We start from the raw sequence: 16,884 nt of genomic DNA, 5'->3' as shown, positions 1-16,884 counted from the left end.
GGAGAGGGACTGGGAACAAGGCATGGAGGGACAGGACACAGGGAATGGCTTCCCACTGCCAGAGGGCAGGGAGAGATGGGAGATTGGGAAGGAATCCTTCCCTGTGAGGGTGGGGAGGCCCTGGCCCAGGTTGCCCAGAGAAGCTGTGGCTGCCCCTGGATCCCTGGAAGTGTCCAAGGCCAGGTTGGACGGGGCTTGGAGCAACCTGGGCTAGTGGGAGGTGTCCCTGCCCATGGCAGGGGGTGGAATGGAATGAGCTTTAAAGTCCCTTCACATCCAAACCATTCCAGGATCCTGTGATCTGCAGGCCATTTAAAGGGAGAAGCACAGTGTGTGGATGGGTGGGGGGATGTTTCAGCTGGGACATGAGGCAGGGAGTGAACATCTCTGGGTGTCCTGCTCTCAGCATTGTTGCCTCACTGTGTGGCCTCAGAGAAGTTGTGTCTCTGCTGCTCTGGCTGCTCCCTCTGGACCCATAGATGGGCTTCCTTGGTCCAGGGCTGAGCTCCCTGAACTCAGGGGCTGCTGGGCAAGGTCAAGGAGAAGGTTGTTACTCCCAGCTACAAACGTTTCAGTGAATGGGGAATCTCAGAGCTGGTGGCAGCAGTGGGATGTGCCAGCACAGAGGCAGCAAGTGGAATTAGTGATCAGATGTTTCAGTCCTCTTTTTATAATAGATTGTAGAGCAGAGTTTTTAAATCTTTTTCAGGTCACGCTTGCAGTGGTTCGATGAGTTTTAATTATTTCAGATCTGTTCTTTACGTGTAGTACAAGAAGCTGGGTCTTTAAGGAAATAACTTTTCAGACATGTAAAAAAATGTGATTTTTTTAATGTCACTCCCCAGGAGGTGAGAGCCATGTTCAGGTTGGGGTGTTCCTCATTTATCTGCCATCCAGCAGGTGTTGAATTCCTCTGGAATGCCTCACCTGCTGTTCCAAAACACTCCCCAGCCTTCACTGACCAACAGGCCACAATATTGAGCAAGAAGATGCTTTGTTTTCTCTTCCTGACCTTGCTTTGACTTTCCCCTTTGAGTGACTGTGTTCTCAGTCAACATTTGGAAGGGAAGCACCTGGAATACGCTGCCACTGACTCCCAGGTTGGACAGTGGCAAGGTCCCCAGTGGGAATTAAGATACCGCGGCACACCAGTGAAGTTTTTGTGCCCTCTGGATCCTTTTCATCCTAATCCTTCAATTTATGCACTGTTGGTTTTGTTCTTCCTTCCTTTTCCAGGCACCAGAGCAATGGGGCAGTGATCTCCCGCTGTGGGCAGCCCGAGGTCAGCTGGTGGGGCTGGAGGAACGCCGACGACGAGCACCTCGTCCAGTCCGTGGCCAAGGCCTGCGCCTCGGACTCGAGGTCCAACAGCAACAAATTGATGAATGGGAATTGTTCCAGAGATTTCTCCAATGGAGGGGACCTCTCTGATGTGGAGTTTGGTAAGTCTGTCCCTGTTGCTTTTCTGTGAGAGGCAGAGCTTTATGTAAAAGCTTAATCTCCCGTGCTGGAACAGGCTGTATCCATTGTGTTCAGTCAGGCATTCTCCAGTTACTGTGTGCATGTGCACTGTGGGACTGAGTGAATCGTGTTGTGACCAAGGTCAGAAGTATCCTTTGAGTTCCTCACCAGTTGCATCTCCTCCCTGCCAGACTCCTCCATCTCCAATGCCTCGGGAGCAGAGAGTTTGGCAATTCAGCCCCAGAAGCTTTTGATCTTGGACGCGCGATCGTACGCGGCAGCCGTGGCCAACAGAGCCAAGGGGGGAGGCTGTGAGTGCCCAGGTGAGCAGCACTTCTTCTGCTTTCCATTCAGTTAATCAAAAGGGTGTGCTCCAATGGAATTGCACTGATCCCCTTCAGGACTGCCTGTTTAACTGACCGTGGGGATGGGGGGCTGTTCATCTGTCTGAATGTTCTGGATCGTAGCAGCCACCACCAGCCCTTCCAAAGGGCAGGTTTAGCTGTTAATTAAGGCTGTTCCCAGAGCATAAACCCAGCTGGTGACAGAGCTCAGTAAATGCTGAACTGTGTGGAACATGCTGATGAGCTCTCCCTTGCTGAGTCAAATATATAAACTAGAGAGAGACAAAGGTGTCCAGTGTGCTCATGGCTAAAAGCCCTGAACTTGTAAAACCCACTGACTGCAGAGAATAATAATACTCTAGAATGGTAGTGCAAAATACAGCTTTTCAGCAATTTTTCTAAAGCTGAAACATTTTTCAGCATTTATATCATAACCAACTGCAATCCTGCTTCACCTTGCATGTGTAATACATTTGCAACACCACTTCGTGTTCTTTGGCACTTGTGCATTGGTGCTTTTATAAACAAGGTGTTATTTATGGTCACTACTGGGTATGAATGCAGCCTGTTAAAATTCCATGGGTGGAGAGTCTGGAAAAAAATGCCAGACAGAAAAACTAGAGATAAGATAACAAAATCTCTTTTGACCGTGTGTTCTTGTTTTGGTCTTTGCTGCAGTAGCTGCACTTTATGCAGCCACCAGTAAGGAAAGATGAAGTTTCCATTTAAAACCTCAAAATTACTAAATAATTCTTTATGAGAGAGTAAAATTTCGAACCAGAAAAGCAGAGTCTACAGGAAGTTTGATTTTATTGTATGTTGGTTCTTGAATTCTGTGTAGAAGATTTTCAAACAGCTTGTCATCTTCAATAAATACTTGTATTGCTTTCTACTGCTAAGTTTTCTGCAGGTATTGCCAAGTTTGCTTCATTCTCTGTATAAAAATAGCTCATTTATGCTGTGCTTTATTTTAGATATAACATAACTCAGTGAAAAGACCAAAAAATGCTGAAATTGTCTTGTGCAATCTGTGGCTGTAGTTACAGAGTCCATTGCTAACAGGATGTTCTCTTCGGGTCTGCAGCTGTTGGGCTGATAAAGAGTTGGGAAATCAAATGATACAAAACATGCTCAGACTCCTGCATTTCCCTGTGCAAGCACTCAGTATCCCAGATTCTGCATCCTGATTATTTTTCTCCTGTAGAAACAGTCATTTTAGCTATTGTGTCACCATTTTTGTGCAGACAGAAACATCAAAACTAAATCTGGAAAAACCATGGAACTGGTGTTTTTCTGGCTCTCCTTGGGTGCCCCCCTGAGCTGTGACCCTGTCTGCACATGAGCACATCCCATAGCAACATCCAAAGTAATTCCATAGATCTTCTGTTTTCCTGAACTTCCAGTATTTCTCACACATGTGATGCTTCCTCATAAAATTCCCCTCAGAAGAAAGCAGTGGATGGAGTGACCTTTCAGCCTTTCCGAGTGCTTAGGAAAAGCCATCTATGACTGACATCCATAAATTACCAGTTAAATATTATTTATGCTCCGCATCTGATGATATTTCTCAGTCTTTACAGACACTCTGGGACCTGGAGCACAGGAATGTCCCTATTCCCATAGGTTTGCACTCTGCTTTTTGTAACCTGGAGTGAAACATTGCGAGTAAATGCAGCAGGACTTTGGTAAATGCTTCCTGTTTTGCTGGGCTGTGGTGTCATGCCTGGAATACCCACCAAGCTCCAAGGGCTGCTGTGTCCTTACAGAATAGCCACAAACAGATTATTTCATCTGTCCACAGCAACAGGGGCTTGTTTTGATGAAAAAAAGCTTCTTTTAGAAATGCAGTTGTTTAGTTTCTTCCCTCTTTCTTGCCCTCTCCCTGCAGAGTATTACCCCAACTGTGAGGTGGTGTTCATGGGGATGGCAAACATCCATTCCATCCGGAAGAGCTTTCAGTCCCTGCGTCTGCTCTGCACACAAATGCCAGATCCAGGAAAGTAAGTGGATGTTTGGGCCTTGGGTGACAGTGTTTCTGCAGCCACGTTCTGCTGCTGCTGGTTTGGAAACTGCAATTCCGTGGGGTTTCCCCAGTGACTGTCCTGGGTGATAATGCTCAGCTGTGTATTTTCATTGCCATGGAGGTCGTTGGTTTACTGTGATTGAAGTGACCCTAGAGAATTAGTTGTGAAATGATAGTGTAATTTTGGATGTTGATACCAGTGTTGCTACTTCTGGTGGGCTTCTAAGCACTCACACTTAGGTTGATATGCTATTCCCAGCTCTTTAATATTCACATCTTGTCTCTCCTTTGGAAAATTCTGGCTATGTTCCATGTTCCCCTCATTTATAGTGTTATTTCAAGAGAATATTTCATACCCCTCCAGTGCTATGGGGTACCTACCCTGTAATAGCCCATCAAATCCGAAGCTTCTGAGCTTGGGTCTTCACTAGGACACTGGAGTTGTTAATTAAGGCTGTTCCCAGAGCATAAACCTGGCTGGTGACAGTGCTCAGGGAATGCTGAACTGTGTGGAACGTGCTGATGAGCTTTCCCTTGCTGAGTCAAACATATAAACTCCCACTTACCTGTTTGGAAATCACTGCTAAAGCCTTCCGTGGTCTCAAAGTGGATCCAGACCTTCAGCTCATCCCAGAGTGGCAGTTCCTCGGGCAGACGTGGGGCTTTGTTGCTCCACCCCGGGAGAGCATTAACGAGACATAAATGAAAACTGCTCCCGGGTGCCACTCACAGCTTATTGAAACAGCAGCTTCGCCGGGATAGATTCAGAGATCCAAACCTGAAAGCATTTTAAAAGAGCAAAAACTGTCTTCCCTTGTTTTCCTCTAGTTGGCTGTCAGCTCTGGAGAGCACCAAGTGGCTGCAGCACTTGTCGGTGCTCCTGAAGTCGGCGCTGCTGGTGGTTCACGCCGTGGACCGGGACCAGCGGCCGGTGCTGGTGCACTGCTCCGACGGCTGGGACCGCACCCCCCAGATCGTGGCGCTGGCCAAGCTGCTGCTGGACCCCTACTACAGGACCACAGAGGTGGGTGAGCCCTCTGGGAGGGCACTGGGGAGCTCAGGGCCTTGGCTGAGCAAACCTGGCTATAAATTACTGCAGTTCTTTCCGCTAACGAAGGCACTAAAGCTGGCAGGAGTTAACCAGCCACAGCCTGGACGAACAGTCTGGAATTCACACATTATATTCCCTTTGCTGTAACTGCACAGTCATGGCCTGTGCTTCCCCAGATTTACCTCAGGAATATGGAGTACAAAGTGCTGCAACTGCAGTTTCCATTGCCCCACTGCAGGTTCTCAGCCAAGCACTCAGACAAAGCCTTTCTCTTTGCTGGATTTCCCAAGTGCATAGCTTTCCAGTTTCACATTTTCCCTGTCCTCTGTCAGTTATATTTCTCCTGTTTTTTCAGCCTGAATTTTTTCCCCCATCACTCTGCAGCACTGTGGGACATGTTCTGGCTGGGTTCCATCTGCCAGCCCACGGGCAAGATGCCTTTGTTGTCCAGAACACTGTGTCTGAACACTGCTGTGAGCTGCTGCTTAAAGCCTCACTCACACAGGGACCAGAGGCTTGAGCTGCAGCAAAGCCTTTTGGATGGAAGTGTGGAAACTTCTTGGATCCTTTTTCACATGAGTTCTACAAGCTGGCATCCACCAGGGCAAAACATGCTGCTCTGGCCTGGGCACAGAGCCTCCTCCTGGTGCTCCAAGGAGTGCTGTCCCTCCTGTTCAGGGTGCAGAGTTCTGCTCTGCACACCCTGTGCTTTCCTTGTCATCCAGAGGAAACCATAAACTGCAGCTGTCTATGCCAGGATCAGAAATGTTGAGGAAAATGAGTCTTCAGCGTTGCCACGTCTCACATTTCTCAGCTGTCAGCCATTATTTTGGCTCTGATCACAGCCTTTGACTCAATAAAGATTCTCTACAATTTTTCTTTCCTCCAAGAACTGAAACCTTCCTGCCCTGTGATGGATTTCAGGTCCTGTAAGACAAGGTGTCACATTCAGCTGCTCATCCAGGCACTGTTTGGGAATGTCTTTGCCCTTTTCATTTTCATGAGAAATCACTCAAGTGAACCTTTAATCAGCCTTGTGACTGGTGTACACCAGACAAACACCTGCTCTCCCTGAGCTTGGATGTCCTGTTGTGGATTGTTTCCTTTCCTAACAGGCAGATCTGCCCATCATTTTCAGGGGAAAGCTTTCAAATGTCCTGTCCAAATGCTGGGTACCATGATCCAGATGGGTTTGATCAAGATGAAGTTCCTGCTCGCCCCTGCCTGGAGAGATAGGGCTCATATCAGGATCCTCCCTGCCAGTCACTGAGGACTTAATCTGCCTTATTCCCTTTCCTGTTCATGTAGTTTGGGAATCCATACCTGTCCCAATTTCATTTCAGAGCACAGAGGCACTAAAGCAGCAAAGAGAAGTAATGAGCCCAGTGCTGAAGGGAAATAAGAGAGTGAGAGCACATCAATAAAGTGATTCCCATGAGTCTCAGACCATCTTAGAAAACTGAGCCAAAGGAAAACAGGAATTCTTCATCTGTCCTCTCATTCCTGCAGGGTTTCCAGGTGCTGGTGGAGACAGAGTGGCTGGATTTTGGCCACAAGTTTGCAGATCGCTGTGGCCATGGGGAGAACTCGGATGACCTGAACGAGCGCTGCCCGGTGTTTCTGCAGTGGCTGGACTGTGTCCATCAGCTCCAGAGGCAGTTCCCTTGCTCTTTCGAGTTTAACGAAGCATTCCTTGTGAGTTGAGAGTTTTATAGACTCTTCTAAACCGGTGCTGGCGTCCACAGAGCCTGGGGGGCTGCTTTTCCCACCTGTCTGTGACATTCTGGAAGTGTCCAAGGCCAGGTTGGACAGGGCTTGGAGCAACCTGGGCTAGTGGAAGGTGTCCCTGCCCATGGCAGAGGATGGAATGAGATGAGCTTTAAAGTCCCTTCCAACCCAAACTATTTCTAAGCATGATAAAGGTAATGTCAAAGCTGCCCAGATACAGCAAACAAAATTATTTGTCTATTCCATGGGGTCTATTCACTCTTAAAACAGAAGCAGGACCCTTAAGGGTCCTTTTAGACTTAAAACAAAGAAATTATATCAATTAAATATTCCCACCTAAGAGATATAAAACATCCACACAGCATGAAAAAAATCATTCTTACTGGCAATACAAACCTCTCCCTGCTTTGATCATGTTTTGACTTGAAAACTCCTCCTCTAAAAACAACCTGCTCCATTCATTTTTTTTCAGTTTCTTTGCTGAAAATGAAAATGAAATTTTTCAGTCTCTGTGCTGAAAGGATAGGAGCTGTGTTTATCTTCTCTGGAAGCAGACAGCTCTCCCATTAGGAATTCACCCAGGATGGTCAAAGTCAGTCCCCGGGTGTCTGGGGAAGTGGCAGTCACGGGCTGCAGGAGCAGTAATCTGAGAAGTAAAAGTTTTTATGAAGTGTCTGATCCACTGAGAGATTTAAGGCACATTCCTGTGATTGTGGCTGACTTGAATTACCACTTGCCAGCTCAGCCATGTAACCGAGTCCGTGGACGGCCCTGGCGTAACTCGGTTGTGAAATGAGATACAACAGGTAGTAACTGGCTTCACTTCACACTGCTGATCTCCAGGGGCTGGCAGAGAACATACCCGTGCTGTTCTGGCCTTTTTAGAGTAACCCCCTAATTTTTCGGAGTATTGAACTACTTGTCTTCATTTGAACATCTGAATAATCCTAAGGAAGTCATTTATATGCCCAAAGTTAAACTCACACTAAGCCATTTTGTTAGGCTGGACCCACAGCACTGAGGGATTAATGACCAGCGTTTCTGGGGTGCATTAATGTTTTGTAGCACAGGAATCATGGTTCTCTGCTTTGCCTGTCCTGCAGGGCAGTGAGTTTGAATCAATGTGACCTTTATACTTGCTTATGAACAAATATTTTGTCTTTCTAGGTTATATTTTTTCCTGAATTTTTTTAGTTATGATTTTCAAAGATTCCACTCCACTTGCATTCCTTTGTAAGGAGGTATGCAAAAAATGCTGTGTATCGTGTGCCAGCCCTGGGAAGGGGGTTTGGCCGTGCAGAGGGAGGGTGAAGCTGCTCTCTTGTGCCACCTGACACGTCTGAATTGCTCTGTGCAGGTGAAATTGGTGCAGCACACCTACTCCTGCCTCTTTGGAACATTCCTGTGCAACAATGCGAAAGAGAGAGGAGAGAAACACACTCAGGAACGGACCTGCTCCGTCTGGTCTTTGCTGCGGGCAGCAAACAAAGCCTTCAAAAACCTGCTCTACTCCTCCCAGTCGGAGTCTGTATGTATCCCCTCCCCCTGCAGGGAGAGCCCTGGGGGCTCCCAGCTACAGTCCCCTGAAGGAGGGGGGTGCCCTGAGAAAACACCCCAACAGTGGGACACGAGGAACGGGGGTTCAGCCACAACTGAGGCGGTGGCAGCCCCATCCCTGGAAGGGTTCAGAGCCAGGATGGGGCTTGGAGCAACCTGGTCTTGTGGAAGGTGTCCCTGCCCATGGCAGGGGATAGAATTGGATGATCTTTAAGTTCCCTTCCCACCCAAACCACTCTGGGATTCTCTGAACTGTCACCATGAACAGAGGGGTGTTTCCAGACCAGTGAGCTCAGCTCTCCCCACTGACATTCACCTTGGAACACTCAGCTCAGGCTGATGTTTCAAGTCTTGTGTTAATTTTGCTGATATTTGAGGAATGTCAAATGCCACCTCGGAAATTTCTTCGTGCTGGAAATGTGTTTTCTGTAACTAAATATTTTACTGTATTTTTTGTAGCAGAAAACATTTCAGTGTTTGATAAATAGACCTCTCTAGAGAACTAAACTGTGTCAGAGGAGTGACAGAAAATTGCCTGCAAACCTAGACACTGTGTCTAAATTCATCCCAAAGCTAAACAGAAGAAGTAGCTCAGATTATTTGGTGTATCTTTGTCTCAGTACCTTCACGTTTTCAGTCTGGCTGCTCCATGGTAAGAACTCACTGAATGTTCTGGGGAGGGGCTCACAGTTCCCTCAGTGTGTGCCTGATACAAGGTTGTGTGAGGCACTGAGGGGTGCAGAGCATGGCCAGGGGAACACACAGTCACCAAGTGACATCATGGCTAGGACTGCAAAGAACTTGTATAAATATTTAAGCCCTTTTTATTTATGAAAGTGTGAGATGTCATAAAGGGAGCTGTAAGGACTGTGCAGAGGGTTTGCATGTGATAGATGTGGCTTTTATTTGTTTCTTAGAGTCAAATTAAGGAGTAGGGAAGAGTTTTATGCCCACGTTGGTTCTGAGAAGATGAGTTTTCCATTGCCTGAGCCCTCCTGGCTGTGTGTGCTGTGCTGTGGCCCTGCACAGCTCTGGGCTGTCACTGCACCGAGCCCTCTGAGCCTTCCCTCCTGATATGGCATCCTGGGAGTGCTGAGGCAGAGCAGGCAGACACAGCCTGGGGGGATGTTTGAAGCTATGGATGCATCTAAATTTCCCTGAAAATGCCAGCAGGTGTGCCCAGCAGGAGTGTAGAGGGCTCTTGCAGGAGGAGTGGACAGGGCTGTCCTTGGGCTGCCCTCGGGGACTTGGCCCCTGTTCTCAGGGAAGACAACACTGTCTGTGCAAACAAGGAGACTCTTTCAGTGTGGGGGAGTTTTGGTATTTTCCTGTCTTGGGTTCATCTTTCTGTGGTTTTGCTTTGGGCTTTAAAAGGTGCCTCTGGTGCAGCCACATCTGTTACAAAGCCAAAGTTTCAGAGCAGCAGCCACCCCACAGCCCTTCCCCTGCTCAGTGCCAGGGAAACCTGACTGCTCCTAGAATCACAGCATCTTCTGAGTGGGAAGGGACCCACAAGGATCATGGAATCCAACCCCTGGCCCTGCACAGACACCCCAACAATCCCACCCTGTCCGTGACAGTGTTGTCCAAACCGTCCTGGAGCTCTGGCAGCCTTGGGGCTGTGCCCACTGCCCTGGGGAGCCTGGGCAGTGCCCAACCAGCCTCTGGAGGGGCAGACTGTTCCTCTATCATTGCCTGCTTTTCCACAGGGAGTCTGCTTGGAGAAGAGTGGAATTGCTAGCGTGAGCCCAGGTGTTTTTATCAGAATCATAAAGCATATTCCACAGTCAAGGAATCCCTTTTAACAGCAAGGTGTCTCTTCCAAGTGTTTCTGCATGTACTGAATTTGTACATGTGAGTGCCTCCTTTAGAGCCAGGATGGGCTGGGCTGGATTGGGGCCTCTGGAAGCGAGTTCAGCTCCCTCTGAACTGGCACAGTGCAACACAACACACGAGGAAACCTCGGCACTGACAGTGGGCCATTGAATTCCACAGCAGTTCAGATTGCTCAGGAGCTTTGTGAAGGTGTAGGTTCACAGAGAGCACATTGCAGGAGTTCAGTCAGGACGAGCTGAAGGCCATCAGTGTTCTGCCTCTGCCTCTGACAGAAAAGATCATTCTAGACCCAAGTGTGGCTGATTAAACACCATCACTGCTCACTGGCACCCTCAGGGCTGAACTCCTCTGCCTGCTGGGAGCCAGCAGTCGACCCTTTCCCGTGTTGTCCCTCTCAGGTGCTGTACCCAGTGTGCCATGTGCGGAACTTAATGCTCTGGAGCGCTGTTTACCTGCCCTGCTCGTCCCCCTCCACGCCCGCCGATGACTCCTGTGCCCCGTACCCCGTGCCAGGCTCCAGCCCTGAAGAGCAGCCTCTGGGCAGGTGAGCCTAGAGCCCAGAAATCCCTCCTGTAAAGTAAGATCAACAGGGAATATTGTGGGATATAAAAGGAGAGTGTTTGTGGCGGGAGGGCGGGATTTCTCCTAGGTGGATTTGCAGGAATGTGGGACTGATTTGCCCCAGTGCAGTCTGTCGGTGTTTTGGGTTTGGAAGCTGTCACATTTCGGGGGTGATAATGTGGCAAAGAGAAGCTTGGCAAACAGAATTAAGCTTTGGGGGTCACAGAGCCACATAAAATTCCTTATATCCTTGTAGAATATAAGCTTTCCTTCAGTTATCTTGAATTGGAGTTCTTTTTTTGGCATTGCATAACTATTTCTTTGCTTTTCTGTACAATGGCTCCCAGCACATGTTCATTAGGAGGTGAGACCAGGCTGGAAGCATTTGGGCTTGGTGGTAAAGGGATTATTCTGGGAATGTTTGAAGTCTGGTTGAGCATATTTTCCTGATGGCAAACAAAGGAAGTCCTGAAGCAGCTCTGCACTACAGATGGGCAGAACGTGCTCCTGGATAATGCTTCCCACAAGCCCATTAGTGAACAGATTGTTACTGTCCTAATTGAGGGGGGAGCTTTTAAACCACAGTAGCTAAATGTTTGAAAAAGCATCCCCTGACTGTGGATTGGGATTGTCTGTGCCTTTGCAGGCTACCAAAGACGAGATCCTTCGACAATCTGCCGACAGCCTGTGACAGCAGCGTGCCTACAGCCGCCCGCCGGAGCAGCGACCCCAGCCTCAACGAGAAGTGGCAGGAGCACCGCCGCTCCCTGGAGCTCAGCAGCCTCGGCCCCCCCGGGGACGAGCCCTTCGAGGGGGACACCCTGGGCTGGCAGGGCAGGGCCCCCCTGGGCGCCGAGCTCTCCGTCGCAGCCGGGGTGGCAGAGGGACAGATGGAGAACATCCTGCAGGAGGCCACGAAAGATGACGTTGGGCTGGAGGAGCACTTAAGGGGTGGCCCGGAGGCAGCAGGGAAAGGGGCTGAGGTGGCCCTGGATAAGGAGAAGAGAGCTGACAATCTGCGGGGGTATGTCAGTGACCTCGGGGGAAAGGCCGAGGCGGACACAGGTATCGTAACGAACAATCCCACACCCGCCCCACACCCGCTTTCACAAGGTGCTTCTGAGCCCAGAGGACAACAGGACGAGCACGGTGATCCCGGCAGCGCTCTCCAGAAGGTACCTCAGGTGAGGGGGCTGCAGGCTGTTCCTTTGGAGGGCTCCACTCAGAACAACACGGAGGAAGAAGGCGTTGGGAAACACGAAGAAGCAGAGAGCCCGTACGGCACAGCACAGGCCGGCCTTCCCTTCCCTCTGCCACCCCCGCCCGAGGCAAGGACATCCAACATCGAAAGTTCCACAGAAACCTTAACGGAGACTGAAGCAAAGCCTGAGTTCCTGCCTAAGGGCCCGTGCCACAGAGCTCACCCCTTCGACAACAGCGCCGACGAGCTGTCCCGAACTCTGGAGAACAGGCCGGAGGGGGAGTGCATGATAGAGCTCCAAAAACTGGGAACAAGAGTGCACAGGACTTCTGGTAGCAGCACCACGCACCTCCCGATGCCTTCCCCTTGTGCCTTGCCCTTCGCGGAGCGGAAAGACGAGGTCGTGTGTAACGGGGAGCCGGAGCCCGAGAACAAGCTGGCGGAGAAGCCCGCGGGGCTCGTCCCCCCGAAATTCCCCGCCAGCAACGGACACTGCGTGAACGGGGAGGACGGGCGGCTCAAGGCCTCGCTCAGCAGGCAGGTGTCGGCGGCCAGCTGCGGCTCCGCCCAGCTGCACCTGAGGAACTTGCACCACAAGTGGGTGCTCAGCCAGCTGGGGAAGCCGGCGGGCAGCCCTGACCAGCCCGCCCGCAGCCACCTGGACGACGACGGCATGCCCGTCTACAGCGACGTCATCCAGCAGCGCCTGCGCCAGATCGAGACGGGGCACCAGCAGGAGGTGGAGACCCTCAAGAAGCAGGTGCAGGAGCTCAAGAGCCGCTTGGAGAGCCAGTTCCTCAACAGCTCCCTGCGGCTCAACGGGGACTACGGAGACGAAGTGGTGAGTGAGCGGTACCTGCGCCGCGTCTGGAGCTCACCGGGCGCTCGGGGGCATTTCTGGGCTGTGCAGGCTTTTACAGAACTCTCCAGGTCATTCTGAAGAGGGCAAACACTTGATAAATGGCAGTTAATGACTAATATTTTCACCCAACTTCAGTTTGACTATGAGTGGACCCAAGGTTTATTTCGAGGTGGGTGTTTGGCAGCAGCTCACACGTAGGTGGACATACCCAAACACCCTCACTGGCCTTAATAAAACACCCAACACCCTCACTGGCCTTAATAAAACACCCAAACACCCTCATTGGCCATAATAAAACACCCAAACACCATCACTGGCCTTATTAAAAAACCCAAACACCTTCAGTGACCTTATTAAAAACCCAAACACCTTCAGTGGCCTTACTAAAAGACCCAAACACCTCTTTTACTGTTGTTTTCATGTAGAGCAAAGACGTTTTCCTGAGGCTGTATCTGTGCCATTTTTGGGACAGTAGCATGGAATGATCCCTTGGTGCTTTGCAAGTTCAGGTGGTACTTTGAGAGCTCAAACCCATCAGGTTCACACTATCCCTTTCAGATGGCCAGGATGCTCCAGGCTCAGTAACTGGAATAAATTTCTGGAATTCTGAACTTAACTGGCATAAATTAACCGAGCTTTCCTGCAGCCTTATGTCAACAAGAGTTTTTTTCTCAACAAATTAAGGGAGCTTTTAATCTATTTGTGCTTTTACTTGGAAGTGTTTAAAGTTGTAAAAGTTGGGACTTTTGTAGAGAATTGTACCTTCCTGTGGGTTTGAGCACTTGCCTGTAATTCCTGGGGCTGACGCAACACCCATCAGAAATTTCCTTTTCCCACGTGGTTTATATGCCTGCAACAATGAAAAAAATAAATATTTATAGGAGGTTTGTGGAATTCGTTGTTGTTTAGGAGTGACAGAGGTGCTGGATAGTCCCAGGTACGTTTGTTGTGAAAAACCCTCCGAGCCCTCTTGGCTCTTCCCCTTGGAGACGCAGCACGACGTGCTCCGTCGGGCCCAGCGTCGCTGCAAAAAGCTTGGATTCCCTGGAGAAATCGGCTGCTTTGGCTTGATTGATTCTGCTCCCATTTTTAAGGGCCTTCAGAAGCTGCAGCGTAGGGCTGGCAGTGCCTCCAGAAAATTCCCTGTTTTTAAGAACCTGATCTCTACCTTCTGTTTGTGCCTCAGCTTGGGAGTTGCAGGTTTTCTTCTGGAGCTGCAGAAATGCCTGTTCCTCAGGCACAAAAGACATTAACTCAAGATTTCTTGCTATTTTACTGTATTTTAGGGGCTGGCTGAATTTTAAATCTGTTAAAATCCACCTCTACCTGGATAGACTATATTAAGGAAGCATTATTCCCCAAAACCTATATATAGAATATATATATCTCAGATTCTGAGTTTCCCATATGCAATTTGGCTTGTATTTTCCAGAATCTTTGTCAACAAAAGGATATATGCATTACTAATTTTACTTTTGAAAGTGAAACAACCTTGGAAAGGAAACAGGACCCTGGAATTGGAGCCCCAGAGAGCAGGTTTTGGTTAAATCACCCAAAGCTTTGCCAGAACTTTGCGCTAACGCAGCAGAAACTGGATTTTAAATCCACTCTGCCTCACATCCTCCTGTCACCAGAGGGGCAGCCCCTGACCTGTGGGGGATTCCGGGTGTTATTTGGTTGGAAGCAGGGATATGGGAAGGTTCTGTTCAGCTGTGTTTGTTTGCCAACAGACGTCTATCCCCGACTCGGAAAGCAATCTGGATCAGAACTGCTTGTCTCGCTGCAGCACAGAGATTTTCTCTGAAGCCAGCTGGGAGCAGGTGGATAAACAGGACACAGAGGTACAGACTAAATCCCTGTGAATCACTCCTTTTGGGATATTGATATTCAAATTATCCTCTGGCCTTTGGTCATGTGCCACTTCTTGGGAACTCTCTTCCTTGCGTTCCGCTTGTCTCACCTGACATACCAGTACCTGTGCCTATGAGCCCTCTGCTTCACAGACTGGGAGCTGGGGAAGGGGGCAGTAGGAAAGGAGCCTCAGGTGGACACGTGCTTGGGGAATGTCCACCTTTAGCTGAAGGGAATTAGACTTTCTGGCTTGATTTCTGCCTGTCTGAGGGAATCCAGCGTCTCTGTTCTCACAGCTCTGTGCATCTGCTCCCGTTGCCAGCCCTGACCTTGTGCTCTTACAGCAGAACAAGCACCTTCCTCGGGGTGCTTGGCTTTGCTTTTGGGAGCACAAACAGGACGGGTGTGCTTCCACTGCCCCTCCCTGAGCCCCGGCTGTTGTTGCAGGTGACGCGGTGGCTCCCGGACCACCTGGCCGCTCACTGCTACGGCTGCGACAGCGCCTTCTGGCTGGCCAGCAGGAAACACCACTGCAGGTACCGGGCACAGGGGGGAGGGACACGCTGCTCTGCTCCCCTCACACCTGCCAGGCCCTTCCTTTGGGCACACGGGGCCTCTCCCAGGGAGCGGTGTCAGAGCAGAAGCTTGGAACAGAACAGTTCCTCCTGCTCAGCTCCACTTGAGGCACAGGAGATATTTAAAAGCCACGTTTGGTATCTGTTCCACCCCAGCCAAAACAGATCCCACCTTTTTCCCTCAGACTGGATTTGGAGGCAGCTGGCTGTTTAGATTTATAAGAAATATAGCTTTGTCATCTTAGCATTCAGTAATTCAATATATGAGTTACATGAAATATAGGATTAGCATCTTCTTCCCACTGCTGGTTGTAAACCTGCTTCTTTCCTTCTCTAACCATTCTCCACTCTTCATTAGCTTGCTCCTAGAGAATCTGAAAAGAACACCTATGTGAGATCAGTTTTCTGGATTATTCTTTGCCAGACGTTGCCACAGAGGCTGCAGCAGCTCAGGCAGCAGCAGGGCCTTAATGAAGAGCAGGAGGCAGAGGCCACGTGGTCAAAGCCAGAAAATCTCCAGTTTCTAAGTTCTATTTCAAATAAATTCCTATTCCTGGTTTCTGGACATGCAAAAACTATTACAGGAACCAGCATTTAAATAAATGGCAGTTACCACATTCTGCTGCTCTGTTGCTTTTTGAAGTTAGAGTTATGAACATCATTTTTGGTTCGTGTCTGGTTTATATTTTGCTCCAATTAGTCTTGTAAAGCTGATCAAACCCAGGGAAGAACAAATAGAATTGGAATGATTTTTTTTTTTCCATGTCCACTGTGCTTGTGCAAATTTCTATCATGAGGCTGTTCCCTAGGCCTGGGCTCGGGAGAATTCCCAGAGCCTGGATACACACAGGTCACCCCAACAGCACGAGGAGTTAAAATGGCCTCAGGGTTTCACATGGCTGCACATGTCCCTGGAGTGTCTTTGTGTGTTCAGCTTTGCCATGTCCAGTGAGCAGAGACCCACACCACGAGTGTCTCCCCAGCAAACATCCACAACCCCTTCCCTGGGGGTGGAAAGGAGCTGAACCACAGTGTAAGGCCTTGAGCAGGATAAAACCTTCCAGCTTCCTTGGTTGCCACTGTTTGCTCCCTCTGCCTGTTCCCTGAGCTCTCTCTCCCCCTGCAGGGACCCTGACCGAGTTGATCAGCTCTGGTGAGCATTTCCAGCAGCCTCTGCCCCTTGTCTGTCTGCCTTTCCTGGGTGACTTCTCCCAACTAACTCGGGCTGTTCCCCCTCTTTGTTTCTCACTTGCCTACGAATCACCAGAACTAAGGTTGGGGGTGTTTGGATCCGTGTGAACAGGCCTCTCTCCTCACAAAGAGGCTTTTAGGACTTGGCTTTTGGGAGCTTAAACGGGATGTGTCTCACACTAACACTCACTGTCAGCCCGTGTGTGTGACAGAGAATGCTGTGCTGCTCACTGGGAGGACACTGCCCTGCAAGTTTTATCCATTTATTTTTGATCCTTCCCTTTTTTGCCATATTTCTGGGAGAGATCCATGTGTTATCAAACAATTCCAACATTGCTCTGCATGCTGTTGACAAAAACCTGCCACTTGTTTTAGAAAGACTGAAAATCCTGTAGCAGGAGCAGGTCCAGGGCTGGTTGAGGGTCAGGATCACCAAACTGGGTGAACAGCTGTGATTTGGCATTTTGGGGAGTGTGATTTTCAGTCCCCCTTTCTCTAACGAGCAAGATCCCTTTTCCAGCCTGTTTTTTAACATCTCATTCTAATCCCTGAAGTGAAGCAGGGGACCACCAGGATGGAAGGATGAGCTGTCCAGAACTTTCCAAAGCTCAGGAGAGCAGCTACAGAGCACCATTATCTGGGA

At 49.4% G+C, this 16,884-nt stretch overlaps 1 protein-coding gene across 11 annotated transcripts in view; it reads left to right on the top strand.

Moving 5' to 3' along the window:
- Positions 1–16,884, top strand: part of MTMR3 (myotubularin related protein 3) — a 79,572-nt gene that overhangs the window by 59,008 nt on the left and 3,680 nt on the right. For 5 of the 11 annotated variants that reach the window (XM_051773345.1, XM_051773336.1, XM_051773341.1 and 2 more), the window contains 11 exons: positions 1,237–1,442; positions 1,653–1,784; positions 3,694–3,805; positions 4,657–4,852; positions 6,389–6,574; positions 7,965–8,135; positions 10,399–10,544; positions 11,208–12,603; positions 14,355–14,465; positions 14,923–15,011; positions 16,177–16,203. In XM_051773345.1, the coding sequence (XP_051629305.1) occupies positions 1,237–1,442; positions 1,653–1,784; positions 3,694–3,805; positions 4,657–4,852; positions 6,389–6,574; positions 7,965–8,135; positions 10,399–10,544; positions 11,208–12,603; positions 14,355–14,465; positions 14,923–15,011; positions 16,177–16,203 (2,772 nt within the window). Of the gene's footprint in view, positions 1–1,236; positions 1,443–1,652; positions 1,785–3,693; positions 3,806–4,656; positions 4,853–6,388; positions 6,575–7,964; positions 8,136–10,398; positions 10,545–11,207; positions 12,604–14,354; positions 14,466–14,922; positions 15,012–15,408; positions 16,204–16,884 lie in introns of those variants that run through there. The other 6 variants (XR_007900907.1, XM_051773339.1, XM_051773337.1 and 3 more) reach the window with 6 other exon arrangements.

Source organism: Manacus candei, unplaced genomic scaffold (genome assembly GCF_025592945.1).
Source record: "Manacus candei isolate 608988 ecotype Guabito, Panama unplaced genomic scaffold, ASM2559294v1 h1tg000167l, whole genome shotgun sequence".
In the NCBI taxonomy this organism is placed as follows: Eukaryota; Metazoa; Chordata; class Aves; order Passeriformes; family Pipridae; genus Manacus; species Manacus candei.
Note: the sequence above shows the minus strand (reverse complement) of the source record. Positions and strands in the feature narration are given on the sequence as shown.